General features: G+C 47.0%; 2 protein-coding genes across 4 annotated transcripts; both read right to left on the bottom strand.

The window, feature by feature from the left end:
- Positions 1-1,797: 1,797 nt before the first annotated feature.
- LOC144105355 (TNF receptor-associated factor 6-like) lies at positions 1,798-9,191 on the bottom strand. 2 transcript variants are annotated; one of them, XM_077638496.1, is made up of 2 exons: positions 8,800-9,189; positions 1,798-3,320 (listed from the first exon to the last, which is right to left on the bottom strand). In XM_077638496.1, the coding sequence occupies exons 1-2, from the start codon at positions 9,067-9,069 to the stop codon at positions 2,208-2,210; spliced, it is 1,383 nt and encodes a 460-aa protein (XP_077494622.1). In that variant the 5' UTR covers positions 9,070-9,189; the 3' UTR covers positions 1,798-2,207. The 2 variants fall into 2 exon arrangements, with proteins under 2 accessions (XP_077494622.1, XP_077494623.1); XM_077638497.1 differs by lacking the exon at positions 1,798-3,320 and adding an exon at positions 4,543-4,640 and having other exon boundaries at positions 8,800-9,191.
- An 8,563-nt stretch (positions 9,192-17,754) lies between these two features.
- LOC144104076 (RING finger protein 151-like) lies at positions 17,755-25,188 on the bottom strand. Of its 2 annotated transcripts, none has more exons than XM_077636869.1 (2): positions 24,818-25,166; positions 17,755-19,306 (listed from the first exon to the last, which is right to left on the bottom strand). In XM_077636869.1, exons 1-2 carry the CDS (start codon positions 25,085-25,087, stop codon positions 19,232-19,234), a joined length of 345 nt encoding a protein of 114 aa, XP_077492995.1. In that variant the 5' UTR covers positions 25,088-25,166; the 3' UTR covers positions 17,755-19,231. The 2 variants fall into 2 exon arrangements, with proteins under 2 accessions (XP_077492995.1, XP_077492996.1); XM_077636870.1 differs by lacking the exon at positions 17,755-19,306 and adding an exon at positions 19,317-20,606 and having other exon boundaries at positions 24,818-25,188.
- Between the last annotated feature and the right edge of the window lie 343 nt (positions 25,189-25,531).

The following is a 25,531-nucleotide window of genomic DNA, read 5'->3' as shown; positions in this document are numbered from 1 at the left end:
AACAGTATTACCGTGTTTTGTTTGTGTCACATAAGCGGTTGCGTGTTTTCTGCCAGTTTCTTCCGTGTAGCAATGCCTCGACTTTTACGTGTGTGCCTACGGCCTCTGCTTCGCCTGGCAGTTGAAGTTGGGTAGTTGTAATCAAATCGCACTTGCTTTTTTGCCCCCAGGAGAATTTATTCCTTACCTTCCTGTATGTAAACCGTATTTAAATTAGTTACGCTTGATATGAAATCTCTCGGGGATGTCTCATTCATCACGTGGCCGTGCACTGCAGGTGAATTGCAGCAACTCCTTGCAGCTTCTACCGGTCTCTTCCGTGTAGCAATGCCGTTAGCAATCCCTACGGCCATTTCTTCGCCTGGCATTTGAAGTTGGCGCTTGTAATTAAATCGCATTTGTTTATTTGCCCTCAGGAGAATTTATGCTTTACCTTCCTGTCTGTAAACCGTAGTTAAATCAGTTACGCTTGATGTGAAATCTGTCGGGGATGTCTAATTCATCACGTGGCCGTGCACTGCAGGTCAATTGCAGCCACCCCTGGCAGCTTCTACCAGTCTCTTCCGTGTAGCAATGCCGTTAGCAATCCCTACGGCCATTTCTTCGCCTGGCATTTGAAGTTGGCGCTTGTAATTAAATCGCATTTGTTTATTTGCCCTCAGGAGAATTTATGCTTTACCTTCCTGTCTGTAAACCGTAGTTAAATCAGTTAAGCTTGATGTGAAATCTGTCGGGGATGTCTCATCCATCACGTGGCCGTGCACTGCAGGTGAATTGCAGTCAACCCTCGCAGCCACATGCCGTGGAATTCAGGAACCAGCGCCAGATGAAGGGCGATAGAGTCAAGTTATACATGGAGATGAAAACGAGAAATTAGAACTTCGATGAACGGAATATGGCACTTTCAGAGCGGGAAATCACTCATTCAACTGCTCTACGCAGCATGTCATTTAAAGTGGCTGTCTATTGTTTCCACATTTTTGTTGCACCCTTTAAAAGGTCCATTTCGAGTATCTTTTAACCGGTGTGACACCTCCACTGCTTCGCTCCTCTGTTTATTGTGTTCAGGCGTAAACCATTTCGAGACACTCTGGCTTTGCTTCGTTGACCCGGACCGAACAATAATTATGGTACCTGGATAATTTTTTAGCAGGGTGACATTAAATTTTTAAATTTTATTTTGTGGAGCTCTGTCTTTACAAGGCGTATGGTTTAGAAGTAATTAAGCAAGGGGTTTTAAGCTTTACTCCATCCACTTGTGAATGGAACATTTGCATGCTAACGATGAATTGCCAGATGCTCGAGGCCCTCAAGTTAGTTGCAGCCAACGCTTGGGGAAATGAGATAAATAGGCTCCTATGCTAAAGGTTTCTTGATCCACCGGACCGCGGTGACCAAGTGCGCACTGATATTAATATTAAGTGTTTATCATGACAGGCAAAAGAACTCCTCTTGCGGCCGAGTGTGCTCAGGCACGAATGTCCGCTTTCTGCGAAACATCTCACGCGCGGCAATGTCGTTTTGCCACTTAGATAGGCTCATCCATAAACACCAGGTCTGGAACGAATGACGCGCACAACTCCTAACCCATTTTTGTTTTTAAAACTTTGCTTACATATCAGACGGCCACCAGTGGCAGGTTTTGGGAACAACAGTAGAACACCGGATGCTGTGTGTCCGAAGGGCAAAAAATGAAGCCAAAGCACATCCGCGGCTGCAACGTTGCCTTTTCCGAGACAGGCGTTCTAATTCATGGCACACCAGGGGTCGAAAATAAAGAAGAATCATAGGAGCATAATGCGAACTTTTTTTATTAGTAATTTCTCTCCTCAAGTATTTCGCCTTAGTTCAAGGTCACATGTTGAATAAAAGAGGCCGTTCATTTCACTACAGGTCATCTATCTTTCTCAGACGTATTCAGTACCATTGCCACGAAAGCATAGACAATCATTGACCCCCTATTAAGCTGCAGGGGATCTCTTCCTGTTGTCAGTCCTGTGTGGCCATCACAATCAGAGTACAGAAGTGAAGTTACACACAATGGTGAACATGAAGCTGCTTCGAAGCAAAATCATTCGAGATGAAGACTGTGTTGTGCTTCAGATGGATTTTTCTGTGCTGCATAATTATTCATTAGCAACAATCTGCTGGAATGGATATGCCAGAGGAAAGGAATGGCTTCCGTCCGACGCCTTCTGCGGCGAGGCTCACGGCAGTACTTCCCACTTAAACCGAAGTGTGTCCTCGAACACGAAGCCGTTGTCCTTCATAACGCGAAGATTAAACGACGGACATGCGGAAAAACCTGCTGGGTTACTTGATGTTGTAGGCTTTTGCACCTCTTTGCATTCAGGGCGTGGCTTAATTTCAACGAAGGATCGCGCCACACCTACTAGTGGGTGTATGACCCCCAGCCTTATTTTGTGCTGGAATGGCCACTCAACAGCGTCGTCGTTGTCGCCCTTATGCAAGGTGAACGCCAAACACAGGCGCACAGATCCGTCATCCCTAAAGAATCCCAGTCCAGGTGACATGCAGTAGCCACACAGGTACACCTGCTCGCTCTTGTACGCGGTCCAGCCTTGCGTCAGCGCTTTTTCTTCGAGTAATTTCACTCCTTTGACATCGAAGATCACATGCTCTGCTCGTGGTTCATCCCTTGGGAGCAATTTCTGAATGCGGAGCAGTGTCTCCTCGCATTTATTCACAGTTTCAACTTTAATTTCATGAAATGATGCCAGAATTCGTGAGCAATTGTCATTACTCTGTCTCGTTGCGGCCACCAACTCATCCTTCATTTTTTCTTCCAGTGCCTTTAGGCTGCTCGAAATGTTATCATTCCGCGTTATCAAGTGCTCTTTTAACTGCCCGTTATCACTGGCAATTTCGCGCACACCTGTTTTCATACTTTCTTGAATTTGGATCGTTGCTTGCGTCAGTTTTCCTGTGAGCGCTTCTTTAGAAGTGTTTACCCCATGGGAGATTTCGTTTAGTCTATCACCATGCAGTTTAATATCAGTAACCAGCTCTCTTAGATGGGTTCTCATTTCAACAGCCTGCTGCTCAATGACTCGTTGGAAAGATGTTGAGAGTGCTGTGTCCTCCGTGTCGTTGAGCTGATGGCCACACTCGGGTGCAAGAGGCGTCGACTGTGTTGCACAGTCCGATCTCAGGTGTGCGCACACATCGCTGCAAAGAACCGAGGCCGAACACTTGGGGCACTGTGCAGAGTGGTGTCGACATTCTCGCTGGAAATGCTCGGAGAGCAGGGCAGCAGCCACCACAGTCCCGCAGCCGTGTTTTGCGTTCCAGCATTTAACCTGCAATGGGCAAAGCAAGAATGCGCTGAAAACGACTGCGACTGTAATGAAGCCATCCGGCTACAGTTCACAGCAAGCTATAACTTTGGTCCCGTTTGCTCTCGACCGCTGAATTAGTTTCAACTGCCGAGATGCAGTTACATAATATCCCAGTGTTCGTGTGCGTGCAAAAGTGTCGGTAGAGCAAGACTTTTTTTTTTTTTGCAGCGAGCTGTGTACCTCTACCATCCAAGGAAGTTTTCGTGTCGTTGTCGTACGCAAAAAACGCCAGGCTAAAAACTTAATAGAGACAGCGTATCTCCTTTAAAATCAGGCATACACCTCAGTACTCGTGTTCAATAAGAAAAATCACAAAACAAGCATCAAAAGCACATGATGGATGATAAGGCGCGTGTGAACAGTGGGAACACCGTCTTACGCATTCCGGTAAACATTAGGTTTGCAGCTGCTTCGAAAGGGGTTGACGTCATTAGAAGACCTCGTCTGAAGTGCAAACAGCATGATGTATGCAGGCCATGTCGACTGCGGAGATGTGTGTGCCGTGAATAAAAGCGATGGAGTCGTAATTTTCATGGCATGCATCTCACCGAATACACCCAAAGCTGACATTGAGTGCTTCATGCGCAATAGCGATGGATAACACCATTGTCCGGGAAATTAAGGTGGATATACCAAAACCGCCAAACAAGTTGTTCATCCAATTCATCATGTAAGAGTTCGCACTCACGTGTTTCACTAATGCAACTCAACCACCATTTATGGCGGTTGGTTGAGTTAAACTTTAGCAAAGAGTATCTCTACAGTCAGAACTGAAACTCTCAGCATATATCATACTGATCATGAAGCAGTCGTGAATGTCATTGTGAAGTAATAAAGGGTACCATAAGTAAATTTCACTTGTCTCTGGCTTCACTCTTTGTAGAGCCACGTGTGTGAATTTTCAAGTGACGTCGCAATGAGTGATTGGTGTCATTTTTCAGCTTCGCTGCCCAACCACCTTCACGGTGTAGACAGGAGCCTCAAGTTTGTTTGTTTTTTCGCACGTTGCGAAGGCCTCAGTGTCACCGCGTCACCTGTGCTCCTTGCAAGCAGATTCTGCCGAATTTATCGTCAGTAGTAGCGAGTTTTCACCGGGGCTTCACTGAAGGCTCACGGGTTATGACGCACCGCACAGGATAACACGCATACACGACCCTTATTCTGAGAAATGGCCAAGGTGTTTGCACCGTACTTAATTCCTTTACTCCGTTATATTGCGCGCTCTTCGCTTATGCATGTCCGCAGTTGTCCAAGGAGGCGGGTAGCCAGTCGCCACAACACCTGTAAGTGCAGCGCGACTGTCAGTGAAGATAACCGACGCCGTTGGGGCATACGTGGCGTAAGCCAGCAGTCACTGAAACTAAGGAGCACAGGGGATTTTTTTGTACAATTTGTGGTGTTAATTAATCGAAGATTAATGTGTAATTATTTCATCGCCTCAATATAACAATAGGAAACAAGAAGAAAAACACGATGAAGCCAATGGGACGCGAACCAACGACCTCCGAATCTCGCTCCGGAGCTCGGATGGTGGGTGTCTGCGCCGCAGCCTCATTCGCCACTCTCGCATCTCTCCCTGCCGCGTACAAACCCGTCGCTCCCCATCCTATGCCTCGTTTCCTGAAATTTCCCGCTCCTTCGAGACCCAGGGAAAAAAAATTATTGTTCTTCCATCCTGAACAACTCAGCCTTTGACATGCTCTTCACGGGGGCAGGATAAGTCCTGCTTCAATTTAGCATGCAGACCGAGAAGGACCAGGGGTTAAGGCACTGTCCGGTGAACGCTATTACAATCGAGGAGGACCACTTTCTGTGGCTGTGCCACCGAGGTTAGGGAGAAAAAGGTAAGGAGATCGGCCATGGTTCCCGCACCGTCAGGAGCACCCTGTCCACCCCGCATTGCCCCTCTAGCATCCGCACATCAAGCCTGTACTATGAACAACCCGCTCTCCCCGGCAAGGGTACAAAAACCTGTCTCCTTCCTCCTCATGTCCAGCCTAAGCTGAAAATAACAATTGATCACTTTGAACAAACATTAATATCAATAACACTCGAGGAGAGGCGGGCGCGTCTCTACATCGTACTCTCAGCACCCGAGAGAAATGAGGTTGAGGTCTTTCAGTTGAGAAAAATAAAGCAGATTTGGACAAAGAAACTTAAAATATTCTCCAGTGATGACATTGCTGTTGAGGCAGGTATAGAGCGCGCAATGATATTGCAACTAGCGACCCATATATCACCCCCCCCCCCCCCGACAATAACCACGAAAGGGTAAAGGAACATACAACCACATTAAACTGAACACCTGGAGAGCCACACCTTCCGGAAAATATAATCAACCTATCAAGCTCCCAACTTACCTCCGATGAAAAGTCCCTTTTATCAGGAGGCCCAAAAATTTTGCCCAAATAATGGCCAGCATAATGAGTACCAATTACTCAAGGATCTGGATTACTTTTCTCGAACACTTAGACTACGGGAATATTTTTTCGACAAACCAAACCAAAATAATGCTTGGTGCCCCAAACCTCAGGGACAGTAGACACCCAATACTGCCAGGGATAAATATCCTGACCTATATATTAAAGCGATACAAAAAGACATTCTTCAGGCCTTCGAAACACTAAAACCTGGCCCACCCAACTTCACACAAAAAAAAACACGTAACGCGTTAGGCTCACTTAGGAAACGAACCGACATCGTCTTTGAGCCCGCCGATAATATTCAGGAGGGCAAGCGCCAGCTCCACGACTCAAAATTCTGTAAGAAACTACGATCAGACCCGAACTCTGAACACCAGAAGATCATAGCAAAAGCTCTCATTAAACTAACCGATGAAGGTGAATTACCACCGCGAAACGTAAGCCGCTGACGCCAAAATATGCCTCCATGGGGCGCTTTTACATGCTTCCGAAAATACACAAACGTCATCATCCAGGACGGCCAATTGTTTCAGGCGTCGGCACACTGACAGAACCGATCTCATATTACATCGATTCTCTCATCAAACATATATCCGTAACATCCATCTTACATACCCGATGCTAAGCATTTCCTGAGAGAATTGTCCGATGTCACCTTCCCTCACGGCGCTTTCCTAGTTACCCTGGACGTGGTGTCACTTTACACTAACATTCCACATGACGACAGAATCCAGGCCATGCTCGGAGCATATAAAGAACACAGAACCCGAGACTCTCCCAGTCCAAGTGCTATCGAGACACTTGCAGGTTTGGTAATTAACCTGAACACTTTCGAATTCAACAACTCATATTATCTTCAAACGAGTGGTACGGCTATGGACACTAAAATGACACCAAATTACTCCAACATATTAATGAACAAAATTGAATTACACTTTTTTTCCTGATATCCAACCAAACTGCTTTTTTCAAACGTTTTCTTGATGACATATTCATAAGTTGAACAGAAACAGAGGAAGAACTAATTAAGTTTATCACCTCATTTAGCAACATACATCCAAATATCTTTCACTCACACCTACTCAACTAATATGATTAACTTCCTTGATGTTTTGGTTCGTGTTGAAGGGGGTGCATTAATCAGTAGCGTTTATAAAAACCAGCAGACATGCAACAGTACCTTCATTTCAGCAGTTGCCACCCACGCCGCTGCAAAAGTTCAATTCCATACTCACTGGCAATCCGATTCAAACGCATTTAGTCGCGATCGGAAGATTTTCAAAAAATGCTAATCACATGCGCGAAGATTTAAAGAAACAGCGCTACCCGTCCTCTACCATCCACGATGCCATTAAAAGGGCGAAAAATACGAATCATAATGACATCCCTACGGAATCCCTGCCAACACCGCATCACTCGAATCTAGTACTGACGTTCACAAACAACGTTGCAAACATTACAAAATCCTTTAACAAACAATTCAAATATCATAGAACAAAGTGAGCGGCTCTCAATAATTTTTTCCAATGGACTTCAGGTAACATAGAGATGGCCAAAAGATTTACAAACCCGCCTTGTGCACTCAAAGGTTAATAAACCGATGCCGGTGGGTTGCACACCGTGCGGAAAGAGCCGATTCCAAGCTTGCAAACACACGCAAACCACAGCACTGGCCAAAAGTACCCATTCAGATTTCAAACATGTTATGCGAGAAGATTTAAGTTGCGATTCCAGTAATGTTGTTTACATGCTCGAGTGTGGCAAATGTCAAATGCAATACATGGGACAAACATACAATTCCTTCCGATTAAGATTTAATAACCACCACTCACATGCTCAATCTCTGCCTAGCCTCCCTCTTTCGAGACACCTCCGCGAGAGAGGCCAAGAGTTTGATGAAGTTAAAGCAACAATATTACGAAGTGGCTTTAAAAACACTCGGGAGCGCGAACAACGCGATTCATACTTTGTTTTCAAGTTTTACACAATGCAAAAGGGCATCAACGAATATCACGGTACCCTATCATAATCTCTTTCGATGGCAGAGACCGGCAAAAATTCCCAGCCTAATGGACAAAGCACCGCCGCTGATTGCGTCGTCTGAGGTCATACCCCTGTTGCATGTCTGTTTCGGCTAGTTATTTATTTCCATCTGGCGTTCAAATCATTCTTGGGTCCTCCGAAGGCCACATACCTCCTTCTCTTTTAATTTCTGATTACATTTTTATTCTATTTTTTGTTTACCATTTCGCATTCTTGACTATTCTATGAGTTGAGGTTGCTCAAACTGACAACATTCCTTTGGCTGCCTCCCCTACTGCCCCCTTTCCTTTTCGTTTTTTTCTTGTTTTTTTTTTTGCGGGTGAGATGTCCATTTGCAGAGGCTGCAAGGGGCAAAGTATTGCCCGAGAAAAGGAAAAAAAAACACTGTTTGACAGCTGCTTGACTCCTCTCTTTGTGGTTGGGCCGAGATTCTTTTCCCCCCTGAAATTTTTGCCAAGGTAAGCCCGCCTCCTCTTTTCTTTTTGGTTTCCTTACCCCAAACAGCTCTCGCACAGCTCCAGACGCTTTTTCCTGCTTTTTGCTTTTTTATATTTTTACTTATTCTGTATTGTCTTTTCTTCCTCCTCTTCTGCGTCTAATATAAATAAAGAGGAGGCACCAATGAAGTAAATCACTCTTGAAAAAGATCGGTCCTCCGATCGAAACATGGAGTAAAATTAAAACGTTTCCTTAAAGAAAGCGCATACTTCGCGCTATATAATTTTAAGCAGTCAAGTACGTCATGTTCTCGCAAATACATATATGTGCATGAATACTGTAAGGTCGTGTCTCGTTCATGGCCTCCTTGGCCTCTTTCTCCCGCCTATGCTATACGCTCGCCTTCTCTTGGAATCCACTCTGTTGCCCTTAATCTCGCCTTCGCATTACATGCCCTTACATTAAAGCATCCAAGGCATAATCAAATAGAAACCCGAAGCGCAAGGCGTCTACAGTTTCTTTCCCTAATCGCATACCTCTCTTCGAAGCACCTCCTCTGCGGGACATTCCCTCCTCTCGACGTCCTCGTCCTGGAAGTGGCAGCCGTCGAGGGGGCAGATGCGAGAGCCTTCCTGCGCGCACTGCCCGTAGCAGGACTCGCACAGCACGTGCATGCATGGCAGGAACGCCGTCTTCTTGCGCACCAGACCACAGGCGCCGCATACCCTGTGCTGAGGAATAGGCTTGGCGAAGAGTAGGGGCCGCCAGTCCAATTCAGGGGAGAACCCCACAAGCGTGTACAGCATGCTTCCAGGAGGCGTATCGTTCAACACGTCCGTCTGCTCCGCTTGGAACTGAAATGCCTGCCTAATGCACCCCGCAAAAGTACGCTCTTATCTCTGCTTCCAACCTTGTCTATCGGTGCGATTCTAGACTCTGACCTCGGCTGACTCTTGGCGATAACACGGCTCAGCACGTGTTGCCCCGGCGGGACCAATAGACCTCCTTCACCCCGCGACGTCACAAAGTTGCGGTGGCGCTGATGTCAGCAGCGACTTTCGTATGGTAGGCAAAACAGGTTCCGCCTGCCCGTGCTTACCGCAGCTGCTGCAGCTACCGGCGGCTAACTCAAGCCTGCGCAGTGCGGAAGCAGCATGTATTGACCAGCTGCGTCACTGTTGGATCCGCGTAGTAGCATAAAAGGAAATTTAAATTAGCCTCGATAGCTTTCTGGCAGATAAATACCGCATTAGGGAGCCGGCTAACAGGGAATGGGCCGCGGTAGTAAAGCGCGAAGTCTGGGAGTCGATCGGCGTTGCCACTCACTGTACTTAATCGCATGCAAGTTACTGCGTTCATTCACCTGAACATCAGCATAGTACAAAAGAACGTCTTGCTGGGCAAGTTGGTAGCTTTACATCTTTGGTTACAGGCGCGAAAACAGACACAACACAAGGCAGAAAGACGGGACAGAGCGCCACTCACCGCTGCTTTATTCGAAGGCAACACGCACAAATATATACCGTCTTACACGCAAGAAATACTATCATCTTCAGAGTTGATATGATAGCGAACGAGTGGAAAAATTTTTCTCGGCCTTATAAAAAGATATGGACGTGTCTCTGACGCACATGCTTCTTTTATTTGCAATAAAAAAAAAGCTTAGATTAATTAAGGCGCTCCGTCCCGTCTTTCTGCCTTGTGTTGTGTCTGTTCTCGCGCCTGTAACCAAAGATGTTTATCATAGTACGCCTGTAACTGCACAAGGAAAAAAAAACATATATAGCTGCACACGTATTTATCACCTTGAGCCGGTGTGCACGGGGCACCGGCAGGTTAACTCGCCTCCAAGGAATGCGTTCTTTTGTTAATAGCACAGCATGATATAACGGCGCGTTTTACGGAATTTAATATTGACTTGAAACTGTTGCTACATATAACCGGCGTAATTATTTGATTCGAGTAGAAAGAAGTCTGGTAAGTTGTGTCAATCTTGCGCAGTAAAGTTGGCGTGCGTGCCTTGCGTACGTACCTTAAGTGTGCTAAATGCCGCATGCTTCTTTATTGCATCATGCATGTGCCATGTTCAATGAGGTAGTACATGATCGCGAAGCTTGTTTTTTGAAAGAAGCAGGCCTGCTGCTAACAGGCACGTGGCAAGATTGAGAGGGGAAGCGGCAATGAAACGTGTTTTCGTTATTTATGCATTCCATATGTAACTAAATTTGGTGCAAATATGAAATTAGTACGCTAGTTTCTGTAATGCGTTTTATTTTTAGCTATACGTGGTGCAGTTCTTGGGTAATTATAATTAACAGCCTCGTCAAGTCACCCAAAGTCTTAAACAATTGAGCAGAAAGTGCGCAAAAATTTTTATGCCAGCTTGTTCACAGAGCCCTGTTCTGTATGATGACGCTACTAGTTTCTTTTTTAGACGGTCAGTACTTATGCATGCATAGTAACATGAAAACGTTGCTTACAAAGATAACTAACACAGTAGTGCACGTGTAGGAAAAAAAATCGAGAGATTTATTACATTCCTCAATGTCTCAGGAACCGTTTGCGACAAATAGAATCATTTCCATGCGTTACGAAATTACGAATGTGTGAGTGATTTCAACCGCAGAAAATGTGAAAGGTCAGAAAACGAACCTTAAATTTATTCCCTCGTTTATGGCCTCTTCGCCTTCGCTTTGGTCAAAGAAATGTGGCACTGAAATCAAAGAAAACCTCGAAGAAATCAAGGAAATTACGTAACAATGTTCGACGACTACACATCTAAAAAGTGTAATTTATAAATTTATACTGAATTTTTTGCTGTAATTTTTCGTCACGGTACAGAACACACCAAGGGCTAGGAAAGAAAATAATTCCCGAAATGAAAAACTTTCACCAAATCGACCAGTTTAACAAGGGAAGAAGTCGGCCTGGCTGGTGCGTGATCCTGCGGATAAAAACAGCGCTTAAGCGAGAGAGATGAGATCGGAGACACGACGCTCTCCCCACATTTAGCACAGTGCGACACGTGTGTCAACAGACGACGAGCGCACGTCTGTTCCGCCGAAACAACGCCAGCCCTTCCGCTCACTACTGTCCCGAAGTAAAATCATTCAGGCAGTTGCAGAGTGTCAAATACTTGTTACTCTATTCAACACCTAGCCTAGAAATCAACTGCAGAAGCGCTTTCTGTTTACTGCTAACCATATATACAACACACAGTGGCGAACTATTTCTCCGAATACGCCGCGCGTGGCCAACGCGGGCTCGTGTGCTAAGTTGAAAGCCTCAATCATTGCTGTCATTCCCAGAAACTGGAAACGCGCCTACAAGCCTTGAAAACCCGCGCTCAACACCTTTCAGCGACGCCACTCCCTGGCCTTATGCCTACCGCGAGCCCGCTAGCGACTGCAGCGCCACCTCGTTTGCTTGCAAACATGCAGGAGGTCTATAGCTTTCGTTCTGTCTTTCTTTTGGTTTGCTTCATGGAGAAAGGACACCTCAGGAGAGGCCTTCGCTATGCGAGCTACACCCCAGGGAAGTCACGCGCTTTCGCAAGGACTGCTGGGAGTCTTTGGCTGATGGCGCAGACAAAATTAATAATAGTAACAGTGGGCGCAGCGGCGTCGTCTGCTGCAGCGCTGCTGCGGTCTGCTTCAGGTGGTTTAGGATGTCTATTGCGAAAATCAACTGATCGTCATAATTGTTCTTATTTCTCCCCTTTCGAAGTGTTTCAAAGGGAAAGTGAAATGGTTTTTTGAGAATGTGAGGTTCTTTAAGAAATCCACTCCATGCAGCTTCTGGGTAAAGCATGCCAAGTATAGTTTTGCGCTTGCATCTAAAATAGTGACGTAATTTGCGATTAAAACTGCAATGACACGCTTCTCCTCACTGCGTAGGAGAAACTCGTGGTGACGTCATTGTATCCGCAACTTTAGACGTCTGCTGCCATCGCCCTCGAGCTGCCGTGCGTTTTCCAACACCGCCAAACAATGCTTCGTGGCTTCACCTTCGGCAGTTTCTGAGCTGGAAAGCAGCGCCAGCCTACGTGACGTCATCGTTGGGTCTTCCGCCCTTCGCTGCGCACTGCAGGGAAGCCTGAACGCCGATGTGGCTTTATTCTGCGATTACATCACAATTTCAAATCCTAGCACAAAAACACTTCGCATGGTTTAAATGCAAGTTTCACACATTTTACCCCTTTAAACACGTAAACTTCGAAAACATCTTCACTTGCACTTTAACTGTGCATCATCATGTTGCTCATGTCACTTTCACAGTAATCGTACTCACTCTTTTCCTTTTTCGGTAGCCTTCTCTCCTGCGCTACTCAAGGCGGCAATCACAGCACAATAATGATTGGCTTTTTTTAGCCAGTGGTTTATCTGTGCCTGTGACAGCGGGGGGGGGGGGGGGGGCGTATTTCAGGAGTATGCCCTACGCTTTGCATTTACCTGCTTTTCGCCTTCCAGAGCTTGAAACTATTGCTGCTTTCATTGACGAGCAGTCTACCCCGCGTTTTCATATCAGCTGCACCTGTTTTAAATTACTATTCGGTTTCCGCCAATTTGTCCAAAATCCGCCGCGGTGCCTCAGTGGTTAGGGCGCTCGGATATTGAGCCGGAGTTCCTGGGCTCGAACCCGACTGTGGCGGCCGCGGTTCAATGGAGGCGAAACGCAAACGGCGCCCGTTGGCTGTGCGATGCCAGCTGGCATCGCACAGCCCACGGGCGCACGTTAAATATCCCCGGGTGGTCGAAATTATTCCAGGGAGACCTCCACTACGGCACCTCTTTCTTCCTTTCTTCTCTCACTACCTCCTTTACCCCTTCCGGCCGCCGCGGTGGCTCAGTGGTTATGGCGCTCGGCTGCTGGCCCGAAAGACGCGGGTTCGATCCCGGCCCTGGCGGTCGAATTTCGATGGAGGCGAAATTCTAGAGGCCCCTGTACTGTGCGATGTCAGTGCACTTTAAAGAACCTCAGGTGGTCGAAATTTCCGGAGCCCTTCACTACGGCGTCCCTCATAGCCTCAGTTGCTTTGGGACGTTAAACCATCGTAAAATAAAAAAAAAAACCTTTAACCCTTCCCTCGCGGCGTGGTTCAGGTATCCACCGAAATGTGAGAGAGATACTGCGCCATTTCTTTTCCTCAAAAACCAATCTTTAATTTGCAATTGCTTGCCAACAGCTGCATGAGTCGTACAAGCCCCGCCAGCACCTGCCATCGCAGGGGATAGCGGCGCATATCGCTTAAACGCTGCATCACTGCGCCAGGAGGGCTATGAGGGCTCGCAGGGATCTATGAATGTAATGTACAGAATGGCATTCTCCATGTATTTATGAGAATTAACCCATTACGCAATCGCGTCATACCCTTAAGGCAAAGCTTAAGCGTCCCCTTTAGTTTCTTTGCATTTCGTCTCCACCGAAAATGCGGTCACTGGTGCCAGGATTCGATCCCGCGACCTTGGGCTCAGCAGCCGAACTACACACGCTTAACATGAACACGCCTATATGGGAGTGAAAAGGGGAGTAAGCTGTCCATAGCGCACTCTATTTAATATTAGGGAGTGCAATGGATGGCAGCCTACTTCATTTTGTAGCGAGAGCTACATTACGGCTGCATTTCGAGCCTTCAGCGTGGCTTAACCGCCACGCTGTCACGTGGTCGGTCACGTGGTGCGAAGCAGCTGCCGGCGGCGCGGAGCCGTGGCTGATCACGTGGTTCGTCACCTGGTTGGTCACGTGGCCAGCCATGGGGTGCGGAGCAGCTGCTGCTGACGGCGGCAGGGCGCACCGGCGAAACCGAACTGCCACAGCTGTGCGCATGCGCCGTGTCAAGTCGGACGCAGATGAAGAAGGAACGCCAAGCGAAACAGAGCTGTGAAAGACTGACTGCAATTCAACTGAGCAAGTCCCACTCGGCCAGACGTAGCTATCGCGTCACTCCAGGTTTAACCTGAGCTAAACCGCCGCCAATTTTTTTACTCCTTTCTGTTTAGAGTGCATAGCCACTCAGCCACCGCCAGGGGCATTTTGGTGAATAAAAGCGACCAGACTTTCTGCCGTACACCAAGTGAAGAAGTGATGGCGTCAGGTGCATCTGATCTCCCTCTCCCTCACGATGATGCCCTTACAGCATGCGCCCAATTAGACCACGATAGCACCCCTTCTAATGCTACCGCACTGCCAACGCACAATGTAATTGGATGTACAGCTGTGATTCATTTTCAGCTCTGACATTTAAAATATACTAACCAGCCCATGCAAACACCTAGAATCTCGGTCCCGCCCACAATCAGTGCCAGCCTGTTATGAGCGGGATGCACACCAGCCGAAGTGGATTAAGGCGCATTTTCCCTCTATCGGGATGACCACAGTGGCGACTACAGCAGTGGTAAATTGACACCGTCAGGTGGCCGGCGACCGCACAAAAAAGGATGCCTCGCTGGGAAGGAGCCTGTGGAATTTTTCTCACGCTTGGCTCTGCGGGAATGATCTTCCCGTTTGATTGACTCCCGCAGAAGGACGCCTGTGGCAGCAACCGACGACGGACAGACGACGGGTGTATAAAAGAACGACACGTCAAGTAATTAACCGTGTCCGACCGGAGAGAGCTGGCCGCAGTTGAGGCCCGTGGGGCCGGAAGAACCATAAGTGATTTCGATGGACACGTGCCGCTGGCAATACTGTTGCACCTCTGAAAGAAATAGGAGCGGAATTTGCAACTCCTCCTCACCCGTTCCCACTTGTGGACTCTGCAACGAGTGCTACACTGCTGTCCAACTTTTCCCATCTTAGAGAATTGTGCCAGGTGTTGGATTGGCCACCGCCTGACGAAGAGGCAGAACCTTAGGGGATTTAAGGAGCGTGCTGATGGAGAAAGGATGCTCTGGGCCCTGGCGAGAAGGCTGATCCAGTCGCTCAACGCACGAACTCTTGAATTTTGGACTGTTTGCTTTTACTTTCAACGTGTAAACAAGTTTCGTCGAAGTGCTATTAAACCCGCTTGTTTTCATTTTCCCAAACTTCAAGCTTCCATCCTTCCCCGTCCCTTCTGCGGCTCAACCACGCTGCCCTCCATCATAACAACTGGTGATCAGCGGTGGGATATATGCGAGTTCTAATAGTACGCGTGTTTTAGTCCGAGGATTTATTAAAAAGCGAAAGTTTTTACTGTCATCGACGGAGTGATTTCGCCGTCGCCGCACTTTTAACCTTGAACGTCCTTGCTGCGCCACTGCCATTGCAGCGCATCACGTGACCTCGCTGAGCCGCCGAATCGAGTCTTCGCCGTCGCTGCTCGGAGGCTCCACAGCCGCGGAGCGGCTGCTGCCTGACCACATGATCTGCCGAGCCTCAGCTGGATAAAAAAGTTAGGTGCGGTTTAACTACTGCTGAACTTGGGTAGAGAGCGAAGACTGTTGAGTATCGGGCAATTAGACGCGGCTCGACGTCTGTAACGTTGAGTGCGTTCCACACACTGGATAGGCAGCTCGCCCATCCTGCTAAGGCTTTCTGACGGGCTAGTTGGTACATATTCGTTTCTGAAGGCTGTGCGCTAAATGAACGTTCACAGGAAAAAAAAGGAGACGACATCCACCCTGACAGGTGGCAGTTAAATTAATGGTTGATCGAGAGAGGTTGATCACCTAATGAACGCTGCGGCCTATTGTACCGCCCTCTACCGGCGAATCGAAATGTCAAGTGGTGCGACACCATGGTGGACGGCATACGGTAAGGCCTATAGCCGCACTTGACCTCGGGCTCACTTGAAGGTCAACAGGCAACGCACGGCTAAACAGCTGTAGCTAGCGTAGGGAAGCTTTCGCTTCAAAATTTGGACGTACACGTAAGGCGCCTTTCGTGTGTTGTCCACCTTTTTTCGCCCCCGTTTCGCCGCTGGTTGCTAAGCTTTACAGTACTGCCTAATTGTATCTGTCATGGCCTTGTTATCCAAGCTGTATAACAGTATTACCGTGTTTTGTTTGTGTAACATAAGCGGTTGCGTGTTTTCTGCTAGTTTCTTCCGTGTAGCAATGCCTCGACTTTTACGTGTGTGCCTAACGGCCTCTGCTTCGCCTTGCAGTTGAAGTTGGGTGGTTGGAATCAAATCGCACTTGTTTGTTTGCCCTCAGGAGAATTTATGCCTTACCGTCCTGTATGTAAACCGTAGTTAAATTAGTTACGGTTGATGTGAAATCTCTCGGGGATGTCTCATTCATCAAGTGGCCGTGCACTGCAGGTGAATTGCAGCATCCCCTTGCAGCTTCTACCAGTATCATCCGTGTAGCAATGCCGTTAGCAATCCCTGCGGCCATTGCTACGTCTGGCATTTGAAGTTGGCGCTTGTAATTAAATCGCATTTGTTTATTTGCCCTCAGGAGAATTTATGCTTTACCTTCCTGTCTGTAAACCGCAGTTAAATCAGTTAGGTTTGATGTGAAATCTATCTGGGATGTCTCATTCATCACGTGGCCGTGCACTGCAGGTGAATTGCAGTCGACCCTCGCAGCCACATGCCGTGGAATTCAGGAACCAGCGCCAAATGAAGGGCGATAGGGTCAAGTTATAAATGAAGATGAAAACGAGAAATTAATGAACGGAATATGGCACTTTCAGAGCGGGAAATCGCTCATTCAACTGCTCTACGCAGCATGTCATTTAAAGTGGCTGTTTATTGTTTCCACAATTTTGTTGCTCCCTTTAAAAGGTCCATTTCGAGTATCATTTGACCTGTGTGATACCTCCACTCCTTCGCTCCTGTATTTTTTTTTGTGTTCAGGCGTAAACTGGGTCGAGACAATTCGCCTTTTCTTTCTTGACCGGGACCGAAAAATAATTATGGAACTTGGACAAACATTTAGCAGACAGACTAATTTTTTATGAATTCTTTTATGTTGCTCTGTCTTTATAAGGCGTATGGTTTAGAGGTAATAAAGCAAGGGCTTTTAAGCCTTACTCCATCCTATTGTGAATGGAACATTTGCATACCAACGATGAATTGCGAGATGCTCGAAGCCCTCAAGTCAGTTTCAACCTACGCTTGGGGAAATGAGATAAGTAGGCTCCTGTGCTAAAGGTTTCTTGACCCACCGGACCGCCGTGACCAAGTGCGCACTGATAGGAAGATTAGGTGTTTATCATGACAGGCAGAAGTTTTTAAACTCCTCTTGCGGCCGAGTTTGCTCAGGCACGGATGTTGGCTTTCTGCGAAACATCTCACGCACGGCAATGTCGTTTTGCCACTTAGATAGGCTCATCCATAAACACCAAGTCTGGAATGAATGACGCGCACGTCTCCTAACCTAAGTTTTTCTTCATTTTCCTCACAGCTCAGGCGACCACCCGCGGCAGCTAGCTTTGGGAACAGCAGTAGAACACCCGATGCTGTGTCCGGAGGGCAAAAAATGAAGCCATAGCACATCCGCGGCGGCAACGTTGTCTTTTCCGAGACGCGTTCTAATTCATGGTACACCAGGGGCCGAAAATAAAGAAGGAACGTAAGAAAATAATGTGAACTTCCCTTTATTAGTAATTTCTCTCCTCGTGTTTGTCGCCTTAGTTCAAGGTCACATTCTGAATCACCGAGACCGTTCATTTCACAACGGGTCATCTGTCCTTCTCACGGTTATTCAATACCATAGCCGCGAAAGCATAGACAATCATTGACCCCCTATTAAGCTGCAGGCGATCTCTTCCTGTTGTCAGTCCTGTGTGGCCATCACAATTAGGGTACAGAAGTGAAGTTACCCAACGTGGTAAACATGAAGCAATGAAGCTGCTGCAAAGCAAAATCATTCGGCATGAAGACTGTGTTGTGCTTCTGATGGATTTTTCTGTACTGCATAGATTATTCATCAGCAACAATCTGCTGTAATGGATATGCCAGAGGAAAGGAATGCCTTCCATCCGACGCCTTCTGCCGGCGAGGCTCATGGGAGCACTTCCCATTTAATCCGAAGCGTGTCCTCCAACACGTAGCCGTCGGCGCTGAGATATTCAAGATCAAACGAAGGGTAACAAAAATAACGTTCTGGATAACTTGATGTTGTAGGCTTTTGAACCTCTTTCATTTCACGGCGTGGCTTATTTCCAATGAACAATTCCTCCACACCTACTCGTGGGTGTATGACCCCCAGCCGTATTTTGTGCTGGAATGGCCACTCAACAGCGTCGTCGTTGTCGCCCTTATGCAAGGTCAACGCCAAACACAGGAGCACAGATCTACCATCCTTGATGAATTGCAGTCCAGGTGACATGCAGTAGCCACACAGGTACACCTGCTCGCTATCGTACTCGGCCCAGCCTAGCATCAGCGCTTTTTTTTCGAGCGATTTCACTCCTTTGACATCGAAGATCACATGCTCTCCTTGTGCGTCACCTTTTCGAAGCAATGTCCTAATGCGGTCCAGTTTCTTCTCGCTGTTCTGTAGTTTCAAATTTCATTTCATGAATTGATGCTACAATTTGTGAGCAGTTGCGGGAGATCTCTTTCGTTTTGGCCGCCAACTCATCCTTAATTTTTTTCTCCAGTGTGTTTAGGTTGCCGGAAAGGTTTTCATTCCGAGTTATCAAGTGCTCTTTCAACCGCTCGTTATCACTGGTGATTTCGCGCACGCCTGTTGTGACACTTTCTTGAATTTGGCTCGTTGCTTCGGTCACTTTTCCTGTGAGCGCTTCTTTAAAAGTGTTTATCCCATGGGAGACTTCGTTCAGTCTATCACCATGCAGTTTAACATCAGTAACCAGCTCTCTTAGATGGGTTCTCATTTCAACAGCCTGCTGCTCAATGACTCGTTGGAAAGATGTTGAGAGTGCTGTGTCCTCCGTGTCGTTGAGGTGATGGCCAGACTCAGGTGCAAGATGCGTCGCCTGTGTTGCACAGTCTGATATCAGGTGTGCGCACACATCGCTGCAAAGAACCGAGGCCGAACACTTGGGGCACCGTGCAGAGTGGTGTCCACATTCTCACTGGAAATGCTCGGAGAGCAGGGAAGCAGCCACCACAGTCCCGCAGCCGTGTTTTGCGTTCCAGCATTTAACCTGCAATGAGTAAAGCAAGAATGCGCTGAAAACGTCTGCGACTGTAATAAAGCCACCGGGCGACGGTTCCCACCAAGCTATAACTTTTGCCCTGTTTGCTCTCGACCGCTGAATTGGTTTCAACTGCCCAGATGCAGCTACCTAAAATCCCAGTGTTCGTGTGCGTGCAAAAGTGTCGGTAGAGCAAGACTTTTTTTTTTTTGCAGCGAGCTGTGTACCTCTACCATCCAAGAAAGTTTTCGTGTAGTTGTCGTACGCAAAAACGCCAGGCTAAAAACTTAATAGAAACAGCGTATCTCCTTTAAAATCAGGCATACAGCTCAGTACTCGTGTTCAATAAGAAAAACCACAAAACAAGCATCAAAAGCACATGATCGATGATAAGACGCGTGTGAACTGTGGGAACATCGTTCTACGCATTCCGGTAAACATTAGGTTTGCAGCTGCTTCGAAAGGGGTTGACGTCATTAGAAGACCTCGTCTGAAGTGCAGGCCAAGTCGACTGCGGTGATGTGTGTGCCGTGAATAAAAGCGATGGAGTCGTAATTTTCATGGCATGCATCTCACCGAATACACCCAAAGCTGACATTGAGTGCTTCATGCGCAGTAGCGATGGATAACACCGTTGTCCGGGAAATTAAGGTGGATATACCAAAACCGCCAAACAAGTTGTTCATCCAATTTATCATGTAAGAGTTCGCACTCACGTGTTTCACTAATGCAACTCAACCACCATTTAAGGTGGTTGGTTGAGTTGAACTTTAGCAAAGAGTATCTCTACAGTCAGAACTGAAAATCTCAGCGTATATCATACTGATCATGAAGCAGTCGTGAATGTCATTGTGAAGTAATAAAGGGTAACATAAGTAAATTTCACTTGTCTCTGGCTTCACTCTTTGTAGAGCCACGTGTGTTTTTTTGCAAGTGACATCGCAATGAGTAATTGGGTGTCGTTTACAGCTTCGCTGTCCAACCACCTTCACAGTGTAGATAGGAGCCTCAAGTTTGTTTGTTTTTTCGCACGTTGCGAAGGCCTCAGTGTCATGGCGTCACCTGTGCTCCTTGCAAGCAGATTCTGCCGAATTTATCGTCAGTAGTAGCGAGTTTTCACCGGGGCTCCACTGAAGGTTCGCGGGTTATGACGCACCGCAGAGGATAACACGCATACACGACCCTTATTCTGAGAAATGACCAAGGTGTTTGCACCGTACTTAATTCCTTTATTCCGTTATATTGCGCGCTCTTCGCTTATGCATGTCCGCAGTTGTCCAAGGAGGCGGGTAGCCAGTCGCCACAACACCTGTAAGTGCAGCGCGACTGTCAGTGAAGATAACCGACGCCGTTGGGGCATACATTACGTAAGCCAGCAGTCACTGAAACTAAGGAGCACAGGGTATGTTTTTTTGTACAATTTGTGGTGTTCATTAATCGAAGATTAATGTGTATTTATTATCGCCTCAATATAACAATAGGAAACAAGAAGAAAAACACGATGAAGCCAATGGGACGCGAACCAACGACCTCCCAATCTCGCTCCGAAGCTCGGACGGTGGGTGTCTGCGCCGCAGCCTCATTGGCCACTCTCGCATCTCTCCCTGCCGCGTATAAACCCGTCGCTCCCCATCCTATGCCTCGTTTCCTGAAATTTTCCGCTCCTTCGAGACCCAGGGAAAAAAAATTATTGTTCTTCCATCCTGAACAACTCAGCCTTTGACATGCTCTACACGGGTGCAGGATAGGTTCTGCTTCAATTTAGCATGCAAACTGAGAAGGACCAGGGGCAAGGGCACTGTCCGGTGAACGTTATTACACTCCAGGACAACTTTCTGTGGCTCTGTCGCCGAGGTTATGCAGGAAAGGTAAGGAGATCGGCCATGGTTCCCGCACCGTCGGGAGCACCCTGTCCACCCCGCATTGCCCCTCTAGCATCCGCACATCAAGCCTGTACTATGAACAACCCGCTCTCCCCGGCAAGGGTACAAAAACCTGTCTCCTTCCTCCTCATGTCCAGCCTAAGCTGAAAATAACAATTGATCACTATGAACAGACATTAATATCAATAACACTCAAGGAGAGGCGGGCGCGTCTCTACATCGTACTCTCAGCACCCGAGAGAAATGAGGTTGAGGTCTTTCAGTTGACAAAAATAAAGCAGATTTGGACAAAGAAACTTAAAATATTCTCTAGTGATGACATTGCTGTTGAGTCAGGTATAGAGCGCACAATGATATTGCAACAAGCAACCCGTATATCCCCCCCCCCCCGACAATAACCCCGGAACGGTAAAGGAACATACAACCACATTAGACCGAACACCTGGAGAGCCACACCTTCCGGAAAATATAATCAACCTATCAAGCTCCCAACTTACCTCCGATGAAAAGTACCTTTTATCAGGAGGCCCAAAATTTTGCCCAAATAATGGCCAGCATAATGAGTACCAGTTACTCAAGGATCTGCAATACTTTTCTCGAACACTTAGACTACGGGAATATTTTTTCGGCAAACTAAACCAAAATAATGCTTGGTGCCCCAAACCTCCGCAACAGTGGACACCCAACACTGGCAGGGATAAATATTCTGACCTATATTTTAAAGCGATACAAAAGGACATTCTTCAGGCCTTCGGGACACTAAAATCTGGCCCACCCAACTTCACAAAAAATAAACACGTATTAGAGTTAGGCTCACTTAGGAAACGAACCGACATCGTCATTGAGCCCGCCGACAAGGGTGGAGGTGTTATTTTGGACAAACATGATAATATTCAGGAGGGCAAGCGCCAGCTCAACGACTCAAAATTCTGTAAGAAACTATCATCAGACCCCACCTCTGAACACCAGAAGATCATAGCAAAAGCTCTCATTACACTAACCGATGAAGGTGAATTACCACCGCGAAAAGTAAGCCGCTGACGCCAAAAAATGCCTCCACGGGGCGCTTTTACATGCTTCCGAAAATACACAAACAGAATCATCCAGGGCGGCCTGTTGTTTCTGGCGTCGGCACACTTACAGAACCGATCTCATATTACATCGATTCTCTCATCAAACATATATCTCCGAAACATCCATCTTACATACGCGATGCTAAACATTTCCTGAGACAATTGTCCAATGTCACCTTCCCCTCACGGCGCTTTCCTAGTTACCCTGGACGTGGTGTCACTTTACACCAACATCCCACATGACGACGGAATCCAGGCCATGGTCGGAGCATATAATGTACACAGAACCCTAGACTCTCTCACTCCAAGTGCTATCGAGACACTTGCAGATTTGGTAATAAACTGAGCACTTTCGAATTAAACAACTCATATTATCTTCAAACCAGTGGTATGGCTATGGGCACTAATATGGCACCAAATTACGCCAACATATTTATGAACAAAATTGAATCAGACTTTCTTTCCTCCTATCCAACCAAACCGGCTTTTTACAAACGTTTTCTTGATGAGGTATTCATGATTTGGACAGAAGCAGAGGAAGAACTAATTAAGTTTATCACCTCATTCAGCAACATACATTCAAATATCTCTTTCACACACACCTACTCAACTAATCGGATTAACTTCCTTGACGTTTTGGCTCGTGTTAAAGCGGGTGCATTAATCAGTACCGTTTATAAAAACCAGCAGACATGCAACAGTACCTTCATTTCAGCAGTTGCCACCCACGCCGCTGCAAAAGTTCAATTCCATACTCACAGGCTATCCGATTAAAACGCATTTGCTCTCGATCGGAAGATTTTCAAAAAATGCTAATCACATGCGCGAAGTTTTAAAGAAACAGCGCTACCCGTCCTCTCCCATCAACGATGCCATTAAAAGGGCGGAAGTTACTAATCATAATCACATCCCTACGGAATCCCTGCCAACACCGCATCGCTCGAATCTATTACTGACGTTCACAAACAACCTTGCAAACATTAACAAAATCCTTTAACAAACAATTCAAATATCATAAAACAAAGTGAGCGGCTCTCAAAAATTTTTTCCAATGGACCCCAGGTAACATAGAGATGGCCAAAAGATTTACAAACCCGCCTTGTGCGCTCAACGGTTAATAAACAGAGGCCGGTAGGTTGCACGCCGTGCGGAAAGAGCCGATTCCAAGCTTGCAAACACACGCAAACCACAGCACTGGCTAAAAGTACCCACCATCAGATTTCAAACATGTTATCCGAGAAGATTTAAGTTGCGATTCCAGTAATGTTGTTTACATGCTCGAGTGTGGCAAATGTCAAATGCAATACATGGGACAAACAGACAATTCCTTCCGATTAAGATTTAATAACCACCACTCACATGCTCAATCTCTGCCTAGCCTCCCTCTTTCGAGACACCTCCGCGAGAGAGGCCAAGAGTTTGATGAAGTTAAAGCAACAATATTACGAAGTGGCTTTAAAAACACTCGGGAGCGCGAACAACGCGATTCATACTTTGTTTTCAAGTTTTACACAATGCAAAAGGGCATCAACGAATATCACGGTACCCTATCATAATCTCTTTCGATGGCAGAGACCGGCAAAAATTCCCAGCCTAATGGACAAAGCACCGCCGCTGATTGCGTCGTCTGAGGTCATACCCCTTTTGCATGTTTGTTTCGGCTAGTTATTTCCATCTGGCGTTCAAATCATTCTTTGGTCCTGCGAAGGCCACATATCTCCTTCTCTTATAATTTCGTATGATATTTTTTATTCTATTTTTGTTTACCATTTCGCATTCTTGGCTATTCTATGAATTGAGGTTGCTCACACTGACAACATTCCTTTGGCTGCCTCCCCTACTTCCCCCTTTTCCTTTCGTTTTTTTCTTGTTTTTTTTTTGCGGGTGCGATGTCGATTTGCAGAGGCTGCAAGGGGAAAGTATTGCCCGAGGAAAGAAAAAAAGAAGAAAAAAAGAAAACACTGTTTGACAGCTGCTTGACTCCTCTCTTTGTGGTTGGGTAGAGATTCTTTTCCCCCCTGAAATTCCTGCCAGGGTAAGCCCACCCCCCCCCCCCTCTTTTCTTTTTGGTTTCTCTCCCCCAAACATTTCTCGCGCAGCTCCAGATGCTTTTTCCAGCTTTTTGCTTTTTAATATTTTTACTTATTCTGTATTGTCTTTTCTTCCTCCTCCTCCTCCTCTGGGTCTAATATAAATAAAGAGGAGGCACCAATGAAGCAAATCACTCTTGAAAAAGATCGGTCCTCCGATCGAAATGGTGAGCAAAATGAAAATGTTTCCTTAAAGGAAGCGCATGCTTCGCGCTATATAATTCTAAGCAGTCAAGTACATCATGTTCTCGCAAATATAGATATGTACATGAATACTGTAAGGTCGTGTCTCGTTCATGGCCTCCTTGGCCTCTTTCTCCTGCCTATGCTGTACGCTCGCCTTCTCTTGGAATCCACTCTGTTACCCTTATTCTCGCCTTCGCACAACATGCCCTTACGTTAAAGCATCCAACGCATAATCAAATAGAAACCTGAAGCGCAAGGCGTCTATAGTTCCTTTCCCTTATCGCATACCTCTCTTCGAAGAACCTCCTCTGCGGGACACTCCCTCCTCTCGACGTCCTCGTCCTGGAAGTCGCAGCCGTCGAGGGGGCAGATGCGAGAGCCTTCCTGCGCGCACTGCCCGTAGCAGGACTCGCACAGCACGTGCATGCATGGAAGGAACGCCGTCTTCCTGCGCACCAGTCCACAGGCACCGCATACCCTGTGCAGAGGAATAGGCTTGGCAAAGAGTAGGGGCCGCCAGTCCAATTCAGGGGAAAACCCCACAAGCGTGTACAGCATGCTTCCAGGAGGTGTATCGTTCAACACGTCCGTGTGCTCCGATTGGAACTGAAAGGCCTGCCTAATGTGCCCGCCAAATTACGCTCTTATCTCTGCTTCCAACCTTGTTTATCGCTGCGATAGTAGACACTGACCACGGCTGCCTATTGGCGATAACACGGCTCAGCACGTGTTGCCCCGGCCTGACCAATAGACCTCCTTCACGCCGCGACGTCACGAAGATGCGGTGGCGCTGATGTCAGCAGCGACTTTCGTATGGTAGGCAAAACAGGTTTCGCCTGCCCGTGCTTACCGCGGCTGCTGCAGCTACCAGCGGCTATGTCAAGCCTGCGCAGTGCGGAAGCAACATGTATTGACCAGCTGCGTCACTGTTGGATCCGCGTAGTAGCATAAAATTAAATTTAATTTAGCCTCGATAGGTTTCTGGCAGATAAATACCGCATT

This window comes from Amblyomma americanum, chromosome 9 (assembly GCF_052857255.1).
Source record: "Amblyomma americanum isolate KBUSLIRL-KWMA chromosome 9, ASM5285725v1, whole genome shotgun sequence".
Classification (NCBI taxonomy): Eukaryota; Metazoa; Arthropoda; class Arachnida; order Ixodida; family Ixodidae; genus Amblyomma; species Amblyomma americanum.
This window is presented reverse-complemented; position numbering and strand designations above follow the sequence as displayed.

Bases quoted from the DNA above. Each gene is read 5' to 3' on its own strand.
- LOC144105355 (XM_077638496.1), bottom strand. From the start codon at position 9,069: ATGCTGTACACGCTTGTGGGGTTCTCCCCTGAATTGGACTGGCGGCCC. The intron at 3,321-8,799 runs GTATGCGATTAG...TGCCCATTGCAG, and splicing joins AGGAGGTGCTTCGAAGAGAG to GTTAAATGCTGGAACGCAAA.
- LOC144104076 (XM_077636869.1), bottom strand. From the start codon at position 25,087: ATGCTGTACACGCTTGTGGGGTTTTCCCCTGAATTGGACTGGCGGCCC. The intron at 19,307-24,817 runs GTATGCGATAAG...TACTCATTGCAG, and splicing joins AGGAGGTTCTTCGAAGAGAG to GTTAAATGCTGGAACGCAAA.